This window comes from Copadichromis virginalis, linkage group LG19, assembly GCF_057382275.1.
Source record: "Copadichromis virginalis isolate Kocher_CV1m ecotype Utaka linkage group LG19, C_Virginalis_male_GT1.1, whole genome shotgun sequence".
NCBI lineage: Eukaryota > Metazoa > Chordata > Actinopteri > Cichliformes > Cichlidae > Copadichromis > Copadichromis virginalis.
Window position 1 is genome coordinate 18,103,813 of NC_140636.1, and position 18,842 is coordinate 18,122,654.

General features: G+C 39.4%; 1 protein-coding gene and 1 long non-coding RNA gene across 4 annotated transcripts in view; one reads left to right on the plus strand and one right to left on the minus strand.

The window, feature by feature from the left end:
* Positions 1-202: 202 nt before the first annotated feature.
* Positions 203-18,842, minus strand: part of LOC146685908 (uncharacterized) — a 78,801-nt gene continuing 60,161 nt past the window's right edge. For 2 of the 3 annotated variants that reach the window (XR_014916834.1, XR_014916835.1), the window contains exons 3-4: positions 821-924; positions 203-705 (exon numbers count right to left, since the gene is read on the minus strand). This is a non-coding gene — a long non-coding RNA (uncharacterized LOC146685908). The remainder of the gene's footprint in view (positions 706-820; positions 925-18,842) is intronic. The other variant, XR_014916837.1, reaches the window with a different exon arrangement.
* Positions 10,211-18,188, plus strand: LOC146685909 (uncharacterized). The gene is made up of 10 exons (XM_085440612.1): positions 10,211-10,451; positions 12,388-12,487; positions 12,787-12,933; positions 13,166-13,347; positions 13,591-13,727; positions 13,849-13,942; positions 15,581-15,913; positions 16,103-16,277; positions 16,367-16,491; positions 16,690-18,188. Exons 2-10 carry the CDS (start codon positions 12,403-12,405, stop codon positions 17,014-17,016), a joined length of 1,605 nt encoding a protein of 534 aa, XP_085296738.1. The 5' UTR covers positions 10,211-10,451; positions 12,388-12,402; the 3' UTR covers positions 17,017-18,188.

Here is an 18,842-nt window from a genome sequence, read left to right on the forward strand (position 1 = left end):
ATTCTCTTTTTTTGTCTTGCATGTGGAGCATAAACATTGGAATTAAAAACTTCATAACTTTTCTTTTTATATTTGAATGCATGTGTACACACATATGTGCATTTGCATCAAATCTTTTGTCACCTGTTGTCACAGCCCAGAGGCCAGACCAGGTGAGAGCACTCAAATGCAAACACAGACAGAGGCACAGATTAAAGTGGAGACAGTGCTTTATTTACAAAGTGAAACAAAACCTTTGGATGCTGACTATGAACTGTGAAATGAGACAACCTGAAAAGTCAAAATGTGAAGCTTAATCTGTGAGCTAAAGTTTATACTGAAGTCCATGAAACAGGGCCAAGGGGAGGAGGGACTGTGGCTCGGGTGAAGGTGTGCAGAGTCACTGCAATGAAAGGAGACAGAGTCTGGGTTCCAGTGATTAACAGTAAGTACGGTTTGAAGTGTTTCTAATGGCTTACTCTTTGCAGGCATGGAATGACATGGAAGGAGGGCAGTCCAAGGGATCCGGGAGAGTTCCAATCCGGGGTGAGTCCATAACGTACTGTACCAAATGAGTTCCAGAAGCTAAAACAGGGAGGCAGGCAGGCGGTGTGCAGAGAGGAAGAGAGTGTAACCAGACTGCGTGACTGCAGGAAGACTGGCGTCCTAATGAAGGTAAGTATTGTTGTAAGTATTGTAGGGGAAGTGTGATGACCAGCTGGATTACTAGAACAGAAAGACACATGGTAAGAATACTACTTTCAATGAAATCACAAGAGAGCCTAACACCAGTTCACTGTAGATGTGGCAAAGACTTGTTGAGTGTGCTGGTCTTAAATACCACTAGCTTGATTGCAGACAGGTGAGACTGCTGAATGGAGACTCCTCCCAGAGGTGGAGCCCCAGGTCTATGGAAAAACACCACACTCAGCCGGACCATGACACCTGTACCAAACCACATGAATTTATATCCCTAAGTCAAAGTCATGATGGAGACACATACGTTTAGAAATGGCCAGTCATTACAATTCTGTATCTTCAGTTATGTAATTTGTAATGATATCTAAAAACTTTATAATAACTACTGCACTTTGTTCTTTTGCTTTTTTAATATGTACATATTATATAACTGGAAGAAAGTGTGGCATTCAATAAATGTTATAAAGATGTTAAAATTAAATTAGCAGATGCAAGGACTAGCTATCACTGCTAGCAATATCCTGTGTCAATAGACTTGCCAAGCAGAAGTGTTAAATAATCTTTTCTTTTGTTTTTTTGACCGCTTTTTTGTGTCAGTTACACAATATCCAGGAAGCCTGAAAACGCACATGAGATGTCCTTCTGGTAGTTTCACCCGTCCAAACCCTTGATGCATGGATGCTTATGTTAATTGTGTTCCCCCTGGCAAGGAAAATCAAGGGCAAGAAAAGCACCTGAACCATTTACCTTTCATAACACATTGGGTGGCAAAGAAAAAAACAAGGGAGTCCATTGTTTCGTCTATGGACCATCAATCTGTGTGCGGCACACCACAGTGAGCATGAGTCAGAGAAGGTGTGTGTGAGGATGAACGGGTAGTGAGACAAGCTGATTGATTAGATCTATCAAGTGGAAATCATCAGCAGCTCCATTGAAAAGCAACTCCTTCTCCTTCTTACCTCGCCTCTCATCTCATCCATTGCAGCTCTAATCCTGTATTTATGTCTCCTCCCTGTAACTTCTTGTCATTCTCTTCTTCTGTTCCCCATCAGTACTTCAACACACTTTCCCTCCACTTTTGCAGAGCTGTCTCGTAATCTTTCTCTTGACCCATTTTTGACTGCATCCTCATCTTTTTCCTTTTTTCATTCTTCACCTCCCTTTCTGCTATTGTCTTTAATAAAGGATTTCTGTCTGCAGCAGAGGATGTTCACTTTGTTCATCTGTCGCCTGTCACTTTTTTCCTCTCATTTTCATATAGCGTGTCTCTTTTTTTCTCTGCCCATAACTTTCAGCCATTTCGGCTCTTGTGCTGTCATGCTGAAATTTTCCCACTTTTCAATTCATCCATCTAGTTATCAGTCCATGATTCCCTTGTACACTTTTCCTCTCCTCACTTGTTCACATCTCTTTTTACTGCCCATGGTGACTCTTGCATGTACTCTCAAATTCACTTTTCTTTCACTTTTCCAGCCATCCCTTTACTTACTGGGACTTCCTAACTTTTTGCTTATCCCTTCTCTCTTTGCCAATTAAGCACAACATTTAATTGCTTTACATTTCTTTATTTATTCAGTTTCAAGGATATGGAAAATAGATCATTTAAATGTATTTTACATTGATAAAGTAAATGCATAAAAAACATGCAAACATAAATATAGTTATTCTGTATTTCTTTTTCAAGTGTTGATTTTAATGGGTTTAAATACTGTAGTATTATCTCTAAAATAGACATAAGATTGTTGTGCTCCATTTCCATTCCCTATTTAGAACAAGCTTACAGGGTCATTGTGAGTCTTTTTATTCTTTAGTGTAGAATGTAACTTGAGCTGAAGCTAAATTAGGTTCCTAAAAGAAGCTAGTAGCTAGTGTTGGTATGAGACTCAGAGGAAACATGATTGTCTGTCGTCAATATAAATGACTGTGTGCAAACATAGACAATATAAAAGATGAACCTTGCTGAGCTACCATGACTTCTGCCATTGGGTTCTGAAGTCCCATTTTGAAGTCGGAAGATGAGCCTTACAGTCATTACCATATTGGTTACAAAAACAACGTATGTAATAAGAAAGGGCACTGACTGTAAAAGCACATAGAGATGGGTACATCCATGCAGTTTCACACCACAGATAACTGCCCATTTTGAAATATGGTATGACGAATACTGACAAAACTTACTTCATTTTATTCGTATAGTCTAAATTGAGTCACTGGTGCTATAAGATCAACAGGAAAGAGTCTTTTTGCAACCACAACTTCTGCAATCTGCTGGCGATAGCTTCACATAGAAGCTATCAGGTATCTCCGCACTGGCTTCATTTTCCCTTTTTTGGAAGCCATGTCCATGTTTTATACTTTCTATGCACGCAACAGTTACAGTCATTGTCGGGTTGAACAGTATTGAAATGACTTTTTGCACACTAATACCAGATGGAAAGAGGGCTATTGGAATTATTTGGAATGTAGGAATGAACTGAAGTCATTTTGATGTGTGAACAGCAGGCTTATCGCAGGCTTATCTACCGAGCAGCTGTTCTACCTTATTTACCTCAAGCACCACTTCACTTATTTCTTACTGGTCTACACCTGAGCATCAGCAAGAGAAACTCTGGATTTTATTAATATTGTCACATCACCATGAGGAAGAAGGTTAGGCTTTCCTTTGCTCTGCTTGGGCAATTTCTTGAACACGAACACACACACACACACACACACACGCCAAATTTTGATATAGTTTAAAAGCTTTGCTTTCTCCTTTTGGCAATAAAAGTTCAAAAGTAGGAATACTTTGATATTTTGCAGCTGAGACAATCTTTCTTTCTTCCTTCTCAATCTTCAGTGATAATATCTGGTCTGTCGTGGTTAATTCATGAAAGACAATTAGAAACATCATCCCGCTACCATCTCAATAATTAACCACAAAGAACAGCAGAATGGTTGTGTGCCCCGACTTCCTGCATTTAGGACGCTATTTTCAAGTTTTGTTAATGGGTAAAATAGAGCTGAAGATCAGATAAATGTGCTATGGACATAATGTTATGTCAACAAAAGTGTCACAGGTGGGCAGGAAGAACTCAAATTAAGGACTCACAGATGCACAATAATGAACTAAAAACAACCCTTATATAGGATATTGAAGTCTATGAGTATAATGGAAAATCCATAGTCTTCAAAGCAGGAAAGAGGAAACAGACTGAGGACTGAAGCAGTTACTGAAGTGTCACAAGAAGGAATTAGGGAGAGTGGAAACACCTGGGGTAAAAAGACACAGCTGAAACTAATCAAGAAAATGACAACAGAAGTAAAATTCAGCACAAGAAACAAAAAGTATAGCTACCAAAGCTACTGGAATAAAATGGGATGTACGGCATAACTAAATAGGATTAAGAAAAACAACCAACCCCCCCCCCCCAAAAAAAACAAAAAAACCCCAACTTAACACTTGGAACACTGAAAGACAAAATAGGGACTGAAAGTTAAAATGGAAGTAAGTGGAAACAAACTCCACAAAACGATCTGGAACTAAAACTAACAACTAAAGATGTGCAAAGGAATACCATAGAGATTAGCTTAAAGCAACAAAAAAGAACTTATAAAGAACCTAAACATAAATCATACTCAAACCAAAATAACTATCAATCCACAAAAAACTCAAAACCCTGGGACCAAGACCCAAGGGCCATGACAGAGATAGGCTGTGAACTGAGGGAGAAGGAACTAAGCTGAATAAACAGCATTCATATGAGAAATAAAATTATAATAATGGTTATGTAAAGATATTACATTTGAAATTTAAATGTGTATACTGTATATTTAGATCCTGAGCTCAAGCATTGTAAAACTCAAGTTTTCTTGAAACTTAAAGTTGCTGTAAATTACTTTAAAATCAAGTCACATTCACATTAATCAAACATGTAAAATACTGGGAAGATTGGATTGTCTGTCATGACGATTTCTACATCCTAGTATTGAGGATTGGTCGAAAAAAATGAAAGTAGAAAACAAAATAAATGGTAAGTGCACTGGTACTCATATAGTGCCTTTCTACTCAACTGGGCAATCAAAGCACTTTCTACTGGAAGTCTCATTCACACAATCATACAGCACTTTTATCTGTATGTTTTCTAACAATTGCATACACACACACACACACACACACACACACACACACACACACACACACACACACACACACACACACACTCCAATGGATGCATTGGGGGGTGGTCACATTTCCTCATCTTGTCCGAGGATACTTCAGCATGCTTGGAGGATGATTCAGCCACTGAATCTCTGGAAAATGTCCGCTAAATTCAATTTAATTTTATTTATATAGCACTAAATCATGACAGCTGCCTCAAGCACGTACTACACAGCAAAAATGCCAGTGTTGATTTTTCAGTGTTAGTAGAATTCAACAGAGTTCCGAGTTATTTCAACACTTAATCGAGTTAAAATAACACATCGGGAGTTGATTCCTGAAAAGTGTTAGTGTGGATTTTAGTCGTTACTGCATTTTAACACTGTGGGTGTTAAATTAGACCACACCTTCATTTCCTGTGGAGCTCCGCATTTCAGAATCTTCGGTCGCCATTTTTTCTTGCTGCTGCGGTAAGTTTTATTCGGTTAAATATTAAGTTTTAGATTGATGTTAGAACAAGTAACATGATAACTAGTAAAAAAAATAGTATTTATATCAAAATACATCATCTTTAAGTGTCATATTTGAATTTTAACTCTTTTTGTTAAGCTAGACTACTGCTAGCTAGAAAGTACCAGTTACTTTCCTAATATTCATTTAGCATAATCTGGCTGTTGGCAGGCTGTAATGAATATTACTTGTCAAAGCCTTAGGGTCAGTGGTCTCAAACTCACGGCCCAGAGGCCACTTGCGGCCCACGTCAGGTGAGGTGAAGAAGTATAATGCAATTTGACCCTTAAAGTGACTTTTTTTGTCATTAGCCAAAATTAATATGAAGGCAATATGGGCAGAGTGTTACGGGCCCTCATGGGCAGCGTAGTCCATGCTGCAGGGAGAACGTGGAACTGCCCCTCCCGTTGTGTGTTTGAGCGCGAGAGAGGGAGAATGTAGGAGCTGTTACCGAGGAGAAATGGAAGAAGAAAGCATGTAAATATAATAATAACCACTGCCGCCAAAATGAGTGCCTGGTTGTAGGAAAGCTGTTAAGACTCGACTGTACACTGACAACCCCACGTATTAGCCAGAGGTGTCATTACCACGGTTCAGAGCCGCGGACCTGGCCGAGGTAACAAGAGAGTACAAACATGTGGAGGGATTGGCTTTGTTAATTCAGTGAGAGTCAAAAACTAATGTGTACACTTATTTCTGCATTTTTATTTTGTTAAATATGAACAAAATTACAGCAGAAGTGCTGCAAAGTGTCTGACCAGAAAGAGAGGACCATTGTGTTAATTTTGTAGTTCAATTAAAGGTTAGTTAAGAGTGAGAGGGGGGGAAATGCGTTCATATTTGCAGTTTTGTCTTGTTATACAATATTTGAAATTTAAACCAAGGCACTGGTAAACTGCCTTAATTGAAAAATTATCAGGTGTCTAAAATGTACATACATAAGGTGGAAAAAATGGCTGCTGGGGTCCTTTAAATGACAGTAATTGTGATCTTAATTCCTATTCTGTAGTTTGGGACTGCGAGGCGGCTGCCATCTTTTGCTGCTTCACTTGTCCAACATCTAAGGGAAGGACATCTTCAAAGATTAGCACATCAGATGCTGCTCACCACCTAATGAAATTCATCAAGGTATGATTTTTAGAATTGTATATTTCTCTTTTGATGAGAACAGATGCAAATTATCAAGGGCTGATATTTTAAGATGGCAAGGTGATCCAACCTGCAGCAGATGTATCTATCCCAGACAGGCCTGGTGTTGCAGGACTGACATGTCATTGTTTCTATTAAAACTAAATGTACACATTGAAACAAAAATAATTGGGTGCGTGGAGTGAAACATTTTAATATTGTCATAACTTCACGCAGCAATGCCTCAACATCAGATTATCAATTTTGTTTAATGTGAATCACTTGGTTTCTTTCTCTCCCTCAGGTGGGGGATAGCACGGAGGCTTTTCTTAAGGCTGGCCCCACTCAGCCATTCGTCCTGTGGAGAAAGAAAGAACACCATCCAGAGTTTCTACATTGTCCTAGATCAAAAGGTCATTCCTTGTGTGACACAGATGGGAGATGCAGGTTTTGACAAGGCAAAACTTTTCAAGGCACATTTTTTATTTGCCGTGTCCTTTGATAAGGCATTGGACAACTTCTACACATTCATCCAGACCACCGTGTATGGCACTGATGTTGGCAGCATGAAGGACAGTCCTCGGGTCAGGGAAACAAGAGCAAGTCTTCACTGTACTGTTTAAAAATATCCACTATTCAGCACTTTGACTGGAAATGTTCACCTGTTACTTTTGCAAGATACACCACTCAAGTTGCTCAGTGTTATTTAGACATTTGAAGTTCCAGCATGGTTTGTACCCAGGAAGGTTTTTACGTTTGACCTGTGGAGAGCCTGGATGTTCATTTATCTTTCGCACGTACTCTGGTTACAAGCGGCACTTATTCCGAGCACATGGAGACTGCGTTCACTCTGAGGTCATCAATAATTTTGAGCCTGTACCTAACGATGGAACCTCTGTTTCACAGCCTGTAAATGTGGCTCATCCCATGACAATAACTACACAGGTTCCAGTTGAAAAAAGGCAAATACTGAACATGTGCAGCTCTGTTATTTCTCAAGTATCAAGTGAGATGCCTTTGTTCAGTAAGATTGTCAATATAATTGTTAGAGATTGCAATGCTTATCTTCTAACTTGTAAAGTCTCAACAGACGATCACAGACTTTAGAGGGAAAACCAGCACACCGCAGACCACGGCCTCTCTGTGTGAGGATCTAAACGTATTTTACGCTAGATTCGACACAGCGAACACCATGAGACCGGACAGTGTGCGCACCGCGGATGACGTCAGTGCGCACACTGTGTCTGAGGAGGATGTGCGGAGGTGCTTCAGGAAGGTGAACGCACGCAAAGCTACTGGTCCGGACGGGATTCCCGGCCGCGTCCTCAAGTCATGCGCGGCTCAGCTGGCTGGAGTGTTCACGCACATCTTCAACCTTTCCCTCTCTCTGTCTGTAGTCCCAGCCTGCTTCAAAATGGCCACCATCGTCCCTGTACCCAAATCCTCCACCATCTCCTCATTGAACGACTGGCGACCTGTAGCCCTGACCCCCATCGTAAGCAAATGCTTCGAGAAGCTGGTCAGGGACTTCATCTGCTCTGCACTACCCGACTCACTGGACCCTCTACAGTTCGCATACCGCCACAACAGGTCCACTGATGATGCCACAGCCCTGACACTACACACTGCCCTGTCACACCTGGAGAAGAGAGACACGTATGTGAGAATGCTGTTTGTAGATTACAGCTCAGCATTCAATACCATCGTTCCCTCGAAGCTGGACAGGAAACTGCAGGATCTAGGACTGAGCAGCTCCCTCTGCAGCTGGATCCTTAGCTTCCTGTCTGACAGACGCCAAGTGGTCAGACTGGGCAGCATCACCTCATACCCCATCACACTGAACACTGGTGCTCCACAGGGGTGTGTACTGAGCCCTCTCCTGTACTCACTCTACACCTACGACTGCACGGCCACTAACAACTCCAACATCATTGTGAAGTTTGCGGACGACACTACAGTGGTGGGTCTTATCACCAACAGTGATGAGACAGCTTACAGGGAGGAGGTCAGCGCCCTGACCCACTGGTGTCAAGACAACCATCTCACCCTCAACGTCGCAAAGACAAAGGAGTTGATAGTGGACTTCCGGAGGTGCAGAGAAGTACACACCCCCATCACCATCAACGGCGCTGCTGTGGAGAGAGTGAGCAGCTTCCGGTTCCTTGGTGTACATCTGGCTGAGGATCTTACGTGGTCAGTACACACAAACAAAACAGTGAAGAAGGCGCAGCAGCGCCTCTTCTTTCTCAGGAGACTGAAAAGATTCGGCATGAGTCCCCGCATCCTCAGGACCTTCTATCACTGTGCCATTGAGAGCATCCTCACTGGATGCATCACCACCTGGTATGGCAACAGCACCGCCTACAACTGCAAAGCTCTCCAGCGAGTAGTGCGGTGCTCTGAACGGATAATTGGAGGTGAGCTTCCCTCCCTCCAAGACATCTACAGGAAGCGGTGCCTGAGGAAAGCGGGGAGGATCATCAAGGACTCCAGTCACCCCAGCCATAAACTGTTCAGACTACTTCCATCAGGAAGGAGGTTCTGCAGCATCCGGTCCCGAACCAGCAGACTGAGAGACAGCTTCTTCCATCAGGCCATCAGACTGCTGAACACGTCATAGACACCTCAGCTTCACTACTGGAACTTTAACATTATGCACTCCATACTGTACAGTAACGCCACTGTTTTGCACATGTCTCACTCTGTATATTTTATTTTATATATTTTATTTATTGTTTACTCTATTTAATTTGTAAAATATGTGTACACACACACACACACACACACACGTAGAAAAATATTTAGTATACACATCCAGAAATGCATATACTATTATATATTGTACATATATTTATTAGTTTCAGATGTAGCCATTCTTGTATTTTGCTTGTTTACATTATTGTATTTTGCACAACTCTGTTGCTTGTGAAGCTCGCACACAAGAATTTCACTCACATGTGCTGTACCAATGTACCTGCACATGTGATGTGACAATAAAAGTGATTTGATTTGATTTGATATTTCAATGACCACTTAAATGCATTTGTTATTGAGGATGGATTAGACTGATCTCTGTAGATGATCTGGTGTACTATAGACCTTATGATAGGCAATTTTCAAATGGCACTGATGACAAAATGTACATTGTCCCATACTGTAATTTTGTATAACTTGTTTACTTGTGGTGTATCTGAATACAAAGTATTTTGGAACGTTAATGTCTTGTATTTCTTTGTAATGGGTAGATGTTGGGGGTTAATTGTAGCAGTAGAGATATCAGAGATTAATGAGAGTTTATTGTAATCTGGTGGTATTAATGATTTGACTGACACTAGTGTTAGTGTTAGAAAATTAACACTATTCAGAGTTGAATTTTTAAACACCCGGGCTAGTGTAAAGTACTACCAACACTATTCGGTGTTAATTTTTTTACACTTAACACCAGTGTAGAATATTTTTGACACTGGTCAGTGTTGCTCAGTGTTAATCTTTAACTCTGTGCAGTGTTAAAATAACACTAGCTCATTGTTAAAAATATAACACTTTGAAAAGTGTTAATTTAACACTCAAAAGAGTGGACACATATAGACACTTTTCTAGTGTTAAATTTAACACTCACAGTGTTAATTTCACACCAGCGATTTTGCTGTGTATGCCACACACACTATTTGCCCTTCAATTTCTCATATTTGACAAAAGTCAAAGACATCTGAACATATATCATACGTGCTAATATGAATTATAAATACACAGCAAAATCCGAAGTGTTGATGTGAGTTAAAATTACTGGTGTTAAAAATTTCGAGTTGAAAAGTGTTGGTTTGAGAGTTACAGTAACACTAACGGTGCTGAAAAAGCTCTGTAGCCGGAGTTATTTCAAAGAGTCAATACTATAACACTCATTTGGAGTTGATTTCCACATCCGGGTTTTTCGCGCTCATGGGCATGAGGAGTCCGCCAGAAGTTTGCTGTCAAGATCGAGGAGGTTGTTCAGGTAAGAACTATACAACAAGACCTATGTTATTTTATCATTATTAAATATTGTAACTAACTAGCCTATAACATTATTTATCAGAAGCATGCAATATTTTCCTAATGTGGAGTGTATTCATCTGCGGTAAGAGATGGGATTCGTTAGCTTAGGTAGCTAAACTATCCTCTATAACAAGTTAATATTGCAGCGAAAATAAATGCGTGCTTAATATAATTCTCAATTCTAGTTAGTTCTAATGTCATAAGAGAAATGCTTTCCAGTGTTCAATGCTTATTAAATGAAACGAGGGAGGAGTTAGCTATCCTCTGGATATGTTAAATGTAATGTTAAAATTTGAATTTGTGGTAGCCTAGCTGGCAGCTAAGACAAATGCGTTTAGCCCACTGCTTTTAAGGGAAGGAACATTCGCCTCAGAAATATCCTATTTAAAAGTGAACTAAACAATCACATGGAGACGTTCAAGTCAAGTTTTGGAAAGCGTCAAGATAGGCTAATTACACGTGCTACCAGCGAGTTTAGCAGTAGCCTAGCCTACAAATCTTTGAAGTGGCAGGGGGTTATGGAATTCTGTTAGATGTTAGTGACCAAGCAAGGCGCGCTGCGTTTGTGCATGGATTGCTTGCTAACGGTTAGGATATATCATACATGTTGTAGTAGGGCTGCTCAATTAATCGAATTTTAATCACGATTACGATCTGGGCTTTCAACGATCATTAAAAATGACTGAGCCGATTATTAGCCCCTCCCTCGTGCTTTACTCTCGCGCTGCTCCGTGTGGCAAATCGAGCGCACCTCTCTGCATTTCGAACACGTGTCACAACAATTAAGAGGACGCGAGGGAAGCTCGGAAAGCTAAGCAGAAGTTATTTGGAGAGGAGAGTGACTGCCGTTGGTTGAAAAGAGAGGTAAAAAAAACTTCAGTGGTGTGGAAACATTATGGGTTCGCGGAGTCAGACGTGGATCAAGTAGACATAGTGTGTAAACTTTGCTACAGTGTTGTAGCTGCACCACAGAGCAACACTGCAACGTTCACTAAACATAGATGTTTACATTTTTCATTTATTTTTTATATTGCAAACATTTGCACTGTTATCAGTATTTGCACACTATTTTATATTATTTTTTGACAATCTTTAAAGTCATTATTCAATACATTGTTATTGTTAAATAAATATCGTCAAATAATCGAGATCTCAATTTCAGTGAAAATAATCGTGATTATCATTTTTGCCATAATCGAGCAGCCCTATGTTGTAGTAGGCCTAATCTAAGGGAACATTTTCCCCTTTTCTACAGTTTTAGTGAAATAGGCTACCATCCAGTGTTTAAGACAAAGCGGTATAACGACTGAGGGTCGTTGACGTCGCCTCCACTGATAATCCTAGCATGTCGTGTCACAAAACAACCACCACAAAGTAGCAACTAGCCAGACGGCTGTGCATGTGTCAGAAACTCCCGATATAAATGTAAGACTTGCACTCATTAATTTACAGTATAAGGGATATTTGTTGTCATAAGTGAAAGCGTGATGAAGGCAGGTGTGCGTTCAACAGGAAATTTTATGTGGATTATCATCCTGACATGGTTTAAACAGAGATGCTTTTCCCCAAGTAGGCTACAGCGATTTACTCGCAACATAGCAGAACTAAGTATCTAGCCTGCGTGCAGACGAGAAGATCGCCGTTGTCGTCTTATAAACATGTGGATGGGTGGATAATTCATTGGATGCTATTTCTGTGTACCCAAGTTCAGCTATTTTAGTGCGCAGGGGGAAGCCAAATTATGTTCCTGAGGTTGAAGTGGTCTGTCACCCCTTCACAGATCATCACACAATGTATAGCCTAATATTTTCTTAAAGTTGTCCGGATTTGTTGCCACTTAAGCTATGGTTTAAATATATGGTAAAAAATATTCTGTGCCCCCTTCTCTCCACCAGGTGCTGTTGTAAGACATGTTGCTGAAAGTGAAATACCTCAATGTAAAGAAGTACATTAAATTGCACGCAGGATTCACTTATCTAGAATTCATCAGTGAAGGTAAGATAACCTGGCAGAACAAAATTTGTTGCACATGTATCAGTTCATCATGTTTGCATCTCATCTATTTAAAAAACGAATTAAATGTTAACACATTTTATTTTAATGTGTGACATTAAAAACAGTACAGAGCAGTAGGCCTAGGCCTATATTGTTGCTGCAGACTTGTCTAATTTAACCATTTTAAAGACAGGTAAAACAGCTGTTAATAAATATTAGCTAAATAAAAAAGTCAAAATTAGTTTTTAAAAAAGTTTTTCAGGCATTTTAGGTGACATTATGCTTATCTTTTTGTAAAGCCAAAACCAAGTTTGGACTTCCGGATGCTGCTGACCTTGATATTTTCGATGAAACTGACACAGCTGTCGAAGAAGACATTTTTCTGGAGTTACTGGAGGCCCAACCAGACCTATGCCTGACAATACGTGAAAAGATTTCAGATGAAGGTAAATGTTATCATAACTTAAATTTTCAGAGTATAGCCCACTCAATGTAGAGCCAAGTTCTTTTGCTCTTGATGCAGATGACATTGACCTGTCTTCATGCAATATACATGACAGTGGACAGGGCTGGGTCATATTTGTATAGAATGTTGTCTGAACATGAACATTGAAATTGTGTTATTAATGGCATTGTGGAGTAGCCTAAAGAAAGTTAACCAAATCATCTCTCCCAAAGATTTTTGTCCTTTAGCTCATTCCACACCATCCTCCTCGGATACATTATCTTCCCTCACGGACACTATATCACTTTCATCAAGTGACAGTGACCTCAGGGAAAAGGGCATTCCTGCAGGCCGCAGTAGATCCAGCAAAGACAGTTCTGCACCAAATGTTTCTGTGTCAGAGGCTGCAAAAGAGGTAATTGAGAACAGAAAATGTCTTTTGTATTTTTGAGTTGACACCATTTATACTGTAGATTGTTATACAAATTGAAATTCAAAACATGGTGGTTCCCAACTTGCCCTGTATGAAAAAATGTTAGTAGAAGTTAGTGCTTCTTGCTAGATATGTCTTTCACAGGTTTGTTGACATTCCTCTAAACTTTCACCTTTACTGACAAACAAGTTTTTATTGTTATTATTTTCCCTTTTATATGAGCAGATGGTTAAAAATGCCTTGACTAGGAAACCTGGTGGAGAGGAAATTCTTGAAGAATACAATGCCGAAAATTCACTGAGCCACCGCACCCGGCGGCAGCTTGTTAACATATTGGCAAGTGATATGACTGAGAGACATGGGTAAGAGTAATAGTACCTAATAAAAAAGTAAAGATGGGCCATATGGAATATTCTTGTAATGTATACTGCAGTAAAGACACATACTTCTGATTTAACATTGTCAATTGTATTTCCTCTATAGCAGAATTCCCTCCCGTAAGCAAAAGGAGAAATATGCCCTTGGAATAATTACACTCTTTCCCTCATTGAAGGATCCATTTTCTCCAAACGGCTATGTAAGTCATGCAGTGATTGTAAAACAGCACATTATTTAGTTTTCATCATGGAATAATTACATCAGCTAAATGATTTAAAAGAAAAATCTTAATTCCTCTTTCGTAATAACTATTGTCATAAAACTGTATTGAAATTGTGGATGTTGTTTAACATGTATTGCACCTGTTACATAGAGCTGGGCGATATGAGATTTTTTCATATCACGATATGTTTTTTTCATTTCAGGCGATAACGATATCTATCACGATATAAGCCAAATAACTATATTTGTAAGATTTAAATGTGCCGTTGCTCACAAGTAAAATGTGAAATAATCAGCAGCTTGTTTTTATTTAAATATTTATTTCCCATAATAAGTTCAACAGGGTAGATGTACTTAAGGAACATGAGACTTTTTCAGATAAATAAAGGCAAATATTGCAAACTACACAAAAGGCAGCCGCTAAAGCGTTTAAGTTTCAAAATAGAACAAACGAAACAGACTAAATTGTCAATTCCACTTAGAAACAAAATATTAATTCTAAAAATAAATCTTAGTTTGTTTTACAGAAGAACAGACAAAACTGACTAACTTTTGTCAATATCAAATAAACTGAGAACTAAAAGGAAATTCTCAATCTCTCCTTGTTGTATAGCTGAGCTTTTCAAACAGTTTTAACAGTTACTTTAGTCTGACAAAAGCCGAATGACGAATTAGCGCTTCCAGTCAGAGACTGAGGCTACGTCCACACGTACACGGGTATTTTTGAAAACGGAGATTTTCCGTTTTCGTTTTAAAAAAATAATCCCGTCCACACATAAAGGCAGAAATGAAGGAAAACGCTGCTATGAACATGCCAAAGCAGCAGGTGGCGCTAGATTCCTAACCGTGCAGAAATATTGGCCAATCAGAAGTCTAGAAGCCTCGGTGGGAAAAAGTAAACAAAGCTGGGGCATAGAAGCAGAACAGAGTCGTATGTGTGGAGGGACAGTAACTGTGTGTATATGTAAGCATTTAAACACTGCAGAGAGTAGAATTAACAGTATTGTAGAAATTCATTTCACCGAAACAATAACGTGGCGCACAGTGTGACGCATGCACCAGTTTATTGTATTTCCAGACTTGCTTTCGGCACAATTTACAGTGCAGCTACTCTGTTTTTTGTCAGACTTGAAATAGCCACCTTCACACTACGGAACTTCTATGGCTCTTCCGTTCGACAATCTCTCCGGCATTGGAACCATCATCTGTTTTCTCTTCGGTCACGCTCGGTTGATTTTTCTAGTCGGCACACTCATTTCCTCCATTACGCGCTGGCTGCTTCCCAAACAAACACACGTGCGGCTTGGCACTTGTGCGGTAGGTAACAAGTCACGCGACGTGACTCTGCGGCTGTGATTGGTTCGGCTCTGCGCTACTTAATTTGGATTGGCTGACCTTTTTTTTTTTTTTTTAAGAGGACAAGAGCGGCGAGGTCTATCGCGATAGCTTAATTTCTCTATCGAGTAAAAGTTATATCGCGATACATATCGTTATCGTTCTATCGCCCAGCTCTACTGTTACATGATAATAGTCCTTGGGTTTCTTTTTGCTGAATCTGCAAAGTCTGTAAGATCGCATTTGATGTTTATTTTTCATCTATGTTTAAATGTGACAGGAGCATTTCTACGACGGAGTGAAAGGCACTGGATATATAGCGTGGCGCCTCAAAACCATGTCCAGGTCTACAACCAAACGGCCAGTGAAGGAAGTCCCAGTGCATCAAGAACAAGGGCCTAAGCGCAGAAGATTAGCAACCACATTGCCTCAGCAACTTGATGGAGATGCCTGCAAGGAGGCCATCTCATTTCTTGTTCACTCTCCTGATGAAGCAAGTGTATTTCAGAAGATGAAAATGACGTTCCAACATCGCCAGGATCTGGTGCATGATCCACAAAGAACTGCAGATGTCTTCAAAACATTTCCACGCTTTTTGGATGTCAAAGGACTAGTAAGTCAAATCACTTGATATTTTCAACTGTTAATCCTTTTTTTTTTTGTTTTGCTGATGTGGATGGCAACAGTAAAAGATGTGATCATTGGTCATCCCAGTCAGGCTATATCCCATATTGGTCAAAATCACATTGCAATGTAAACAATGTTGAGCACTGTCTTTATGTCCTGTGTGTATGATGAACAGGTCAATCAAGACTTCCTGCTGCTGTTTGGTGCTGAAACAGCCACCAAGTTGCTTGAGAAGTGGGACATGTCATTCAAGCCAAAGGTTATTAAAGAAGCCAAACAGCTGACTCAGTCAACTGACCTGTGTCGTTTGATAAAAGCTGCTGAGAAACCAACAGAGAGTGATGCAAATGGTAGGCGTCGCACCATGCTTGTTTGATTTTAATAATATTTATTTTTACCTGTCATTTTGAAATTGTTTTATAAATTCAACCATACACAGACTGGGACAGTGACATGGCCTCTCTGCTGCTACTCCTTCAACTTTTGCCACCCACAGCTGGACGAAAGAGGAGAACCAAAATAAGTCCAACTGATGCAGCACACAAAATGGTGCACTTTCACAAGGTAAATATGTTGTCTCACTTTTTAAAATCCTACAAAACACTTTTTCAGTTTTTGCACTTTTTAGTTTTCCTCTCCATGAAGTATGTGTCTTAGTATTTTGTAATAAGTTAGCAAGGCACATAATGTCAAACTGAATGAATGGTTCATACTCAGCAAGTATAAGCTAGGCCTATATGTCAATATCTCATTTGTTTTTAGTCATGCTGCAGCATTGATGAACACTTGCAAGCAAGAGATGGTAAACAACCATACATCCTCGCTGTTGGTCGAACCCAGAACAGCATTGACACCTTCTACATCGCAGTGGACAAACAGCTCATCCCCTGCCAAGCCACCAGCTCACTCAGTGCTTTTGATGAACTTTTCAAATCCCACTACGTGTTCAACTTATCTTACGACGAGTCACTGGTTCATCTCTACAGTTTTGTGCAGACCACCATATTCAACATTGATGCCACCTCAACAGATGAGTCACCACGTGTTCGTGAGTTGCGTGCCAAAATGTTGAATGAGAACCATGTTTAAATGTTTTATCTGTCAAACTCTGCATAGCACCAGTCAGGCTTTGATAAGTCATTTGCGACTAGGTCACAGTTTTTATCCAAGCACCAAATTTAATGACTTGTTCAAATTGTTGTATCCAGGTAGGAACATGATTCCCAAACACCACTTTATGTTGCACTACCCAACTTGCATCAGAAAAATTGGGCCATTATTGCATGTATGGAGCATGAGAGGTGAGGCTAAACATAGGGTGTTCAAAGACACCCTTAAGAACTTTAAGAACATCACAGTGTCACTTGCCAAAAAACATCAAACATCCATAGCATACAAGTGGGAGACATGTCCTTTAAGCCATGTTGAGTATGGGCCCTTGAAATCATTTGATGTTGATAGTGAGGAAAATAGTGAAATGATCTCCCTAGGCTTGCCTGCTGTTGCAGAAGAGGCTTTCGCTGCTAATTGGGTTAACATTAATGGGACTGAGTACAGAACAGGATTGGTCATTTGTTGTGGTTCTGAACATGAGATGCCGGTGTTTTGCAGAATAAAAACAATAGTTTTGGTCAATAGTCACACCTACTTCATAGTTCAGAAGCTTGTGGTTGAAAATTTCAGTGAACATTGCCATGCTTATAAAGTGTTTGAAACGGATGAAAAAGATGTTGTTAAAGCAGACTGTATTGAAATATACAAGCCCTTTGATTTGCAAAGTGCTTATGGTGATGATGATGGTCTGTACATTGTGCCATTATTTTTGTTGTGAACGTATGCTGTATGGTGCTTGGAATTTAATATTTATTAAAATTCTTATGTGACCAATTTTATGTTTTCTCCTTTTATCCTGTAAAGGGACTTAACAAGGACTTTCACTGAATGTAACACAGTAGTCATACAGTAATTGCACTTTAATGCATTTTTGTATTCAGACAATTAATACAGACTAGTATTTAAAAGCTCATATATGTCACTTTAAAGTGCCAAAATAACACTGTAAAAGTTACAGAATAACACTCTAAGTGAAAACAGTCAACACAATCCAGTGTGAAAATAAACACTTAAAAGTGTCATAAATAACACCATAGTTGTTGTGTAGTAACACCCTCAGTGAAAAGAGTTAACCCAAGCCAGTGTAAAAGTGAACACTTATCAGTGTCCTAAAACAACACTATAAATGTTAGGTAGTTACACTCTGAGTGAAGACACTTCACACCATACAGAGTGAAATTTTAACACTATGGGTGTTATATTTTTAACACTACAATGGAGTTAAAATAATAACACTTTGCAAAGTGTTACTTTAACTCTAAACCAGTGAGAATTATATAAACACTGGAAAAGTGTTAACTTTAACACTATAGGAGTTGAATTAACACTGGAGATTTTGCTGTGTAGTGGGCACTGAATGACAGAGCCTCCATGCATATTACTGTATGTGCAAAAAGGTGTAAGGTCCTCTTTCAGACCACTTTTAGCAAAAAAAAATTTTCACAATTATAGACAAAATGACATTGAAATTAGTTTTACCTTTTCATGCATGATACATTTCTTCTCTTGTATTTCCCTCTTCTGTTCTTGGTCTTGAGCTTGCCTTTATCCAGTTATCTTTCTTCCTCTTTTTATATAATCATTCTTTTATCAGTCAGGTCATTACCTCATTTCTCCTCTGTTGCTTAATATTCCTGTTTGTTTGTTTTTTCCCAGCTGTTTCTGATTAGTTCTTGCTAATTTAAATGGAAAACTTTATTTTGATTTTTTTTCCCAGCTACACCACACAGTATTTTATGCTTTTGTGATCAGATTGTTGAAGTATCTTTAATTTATAACATGCCAGTTTGCCTTTTTTTTTT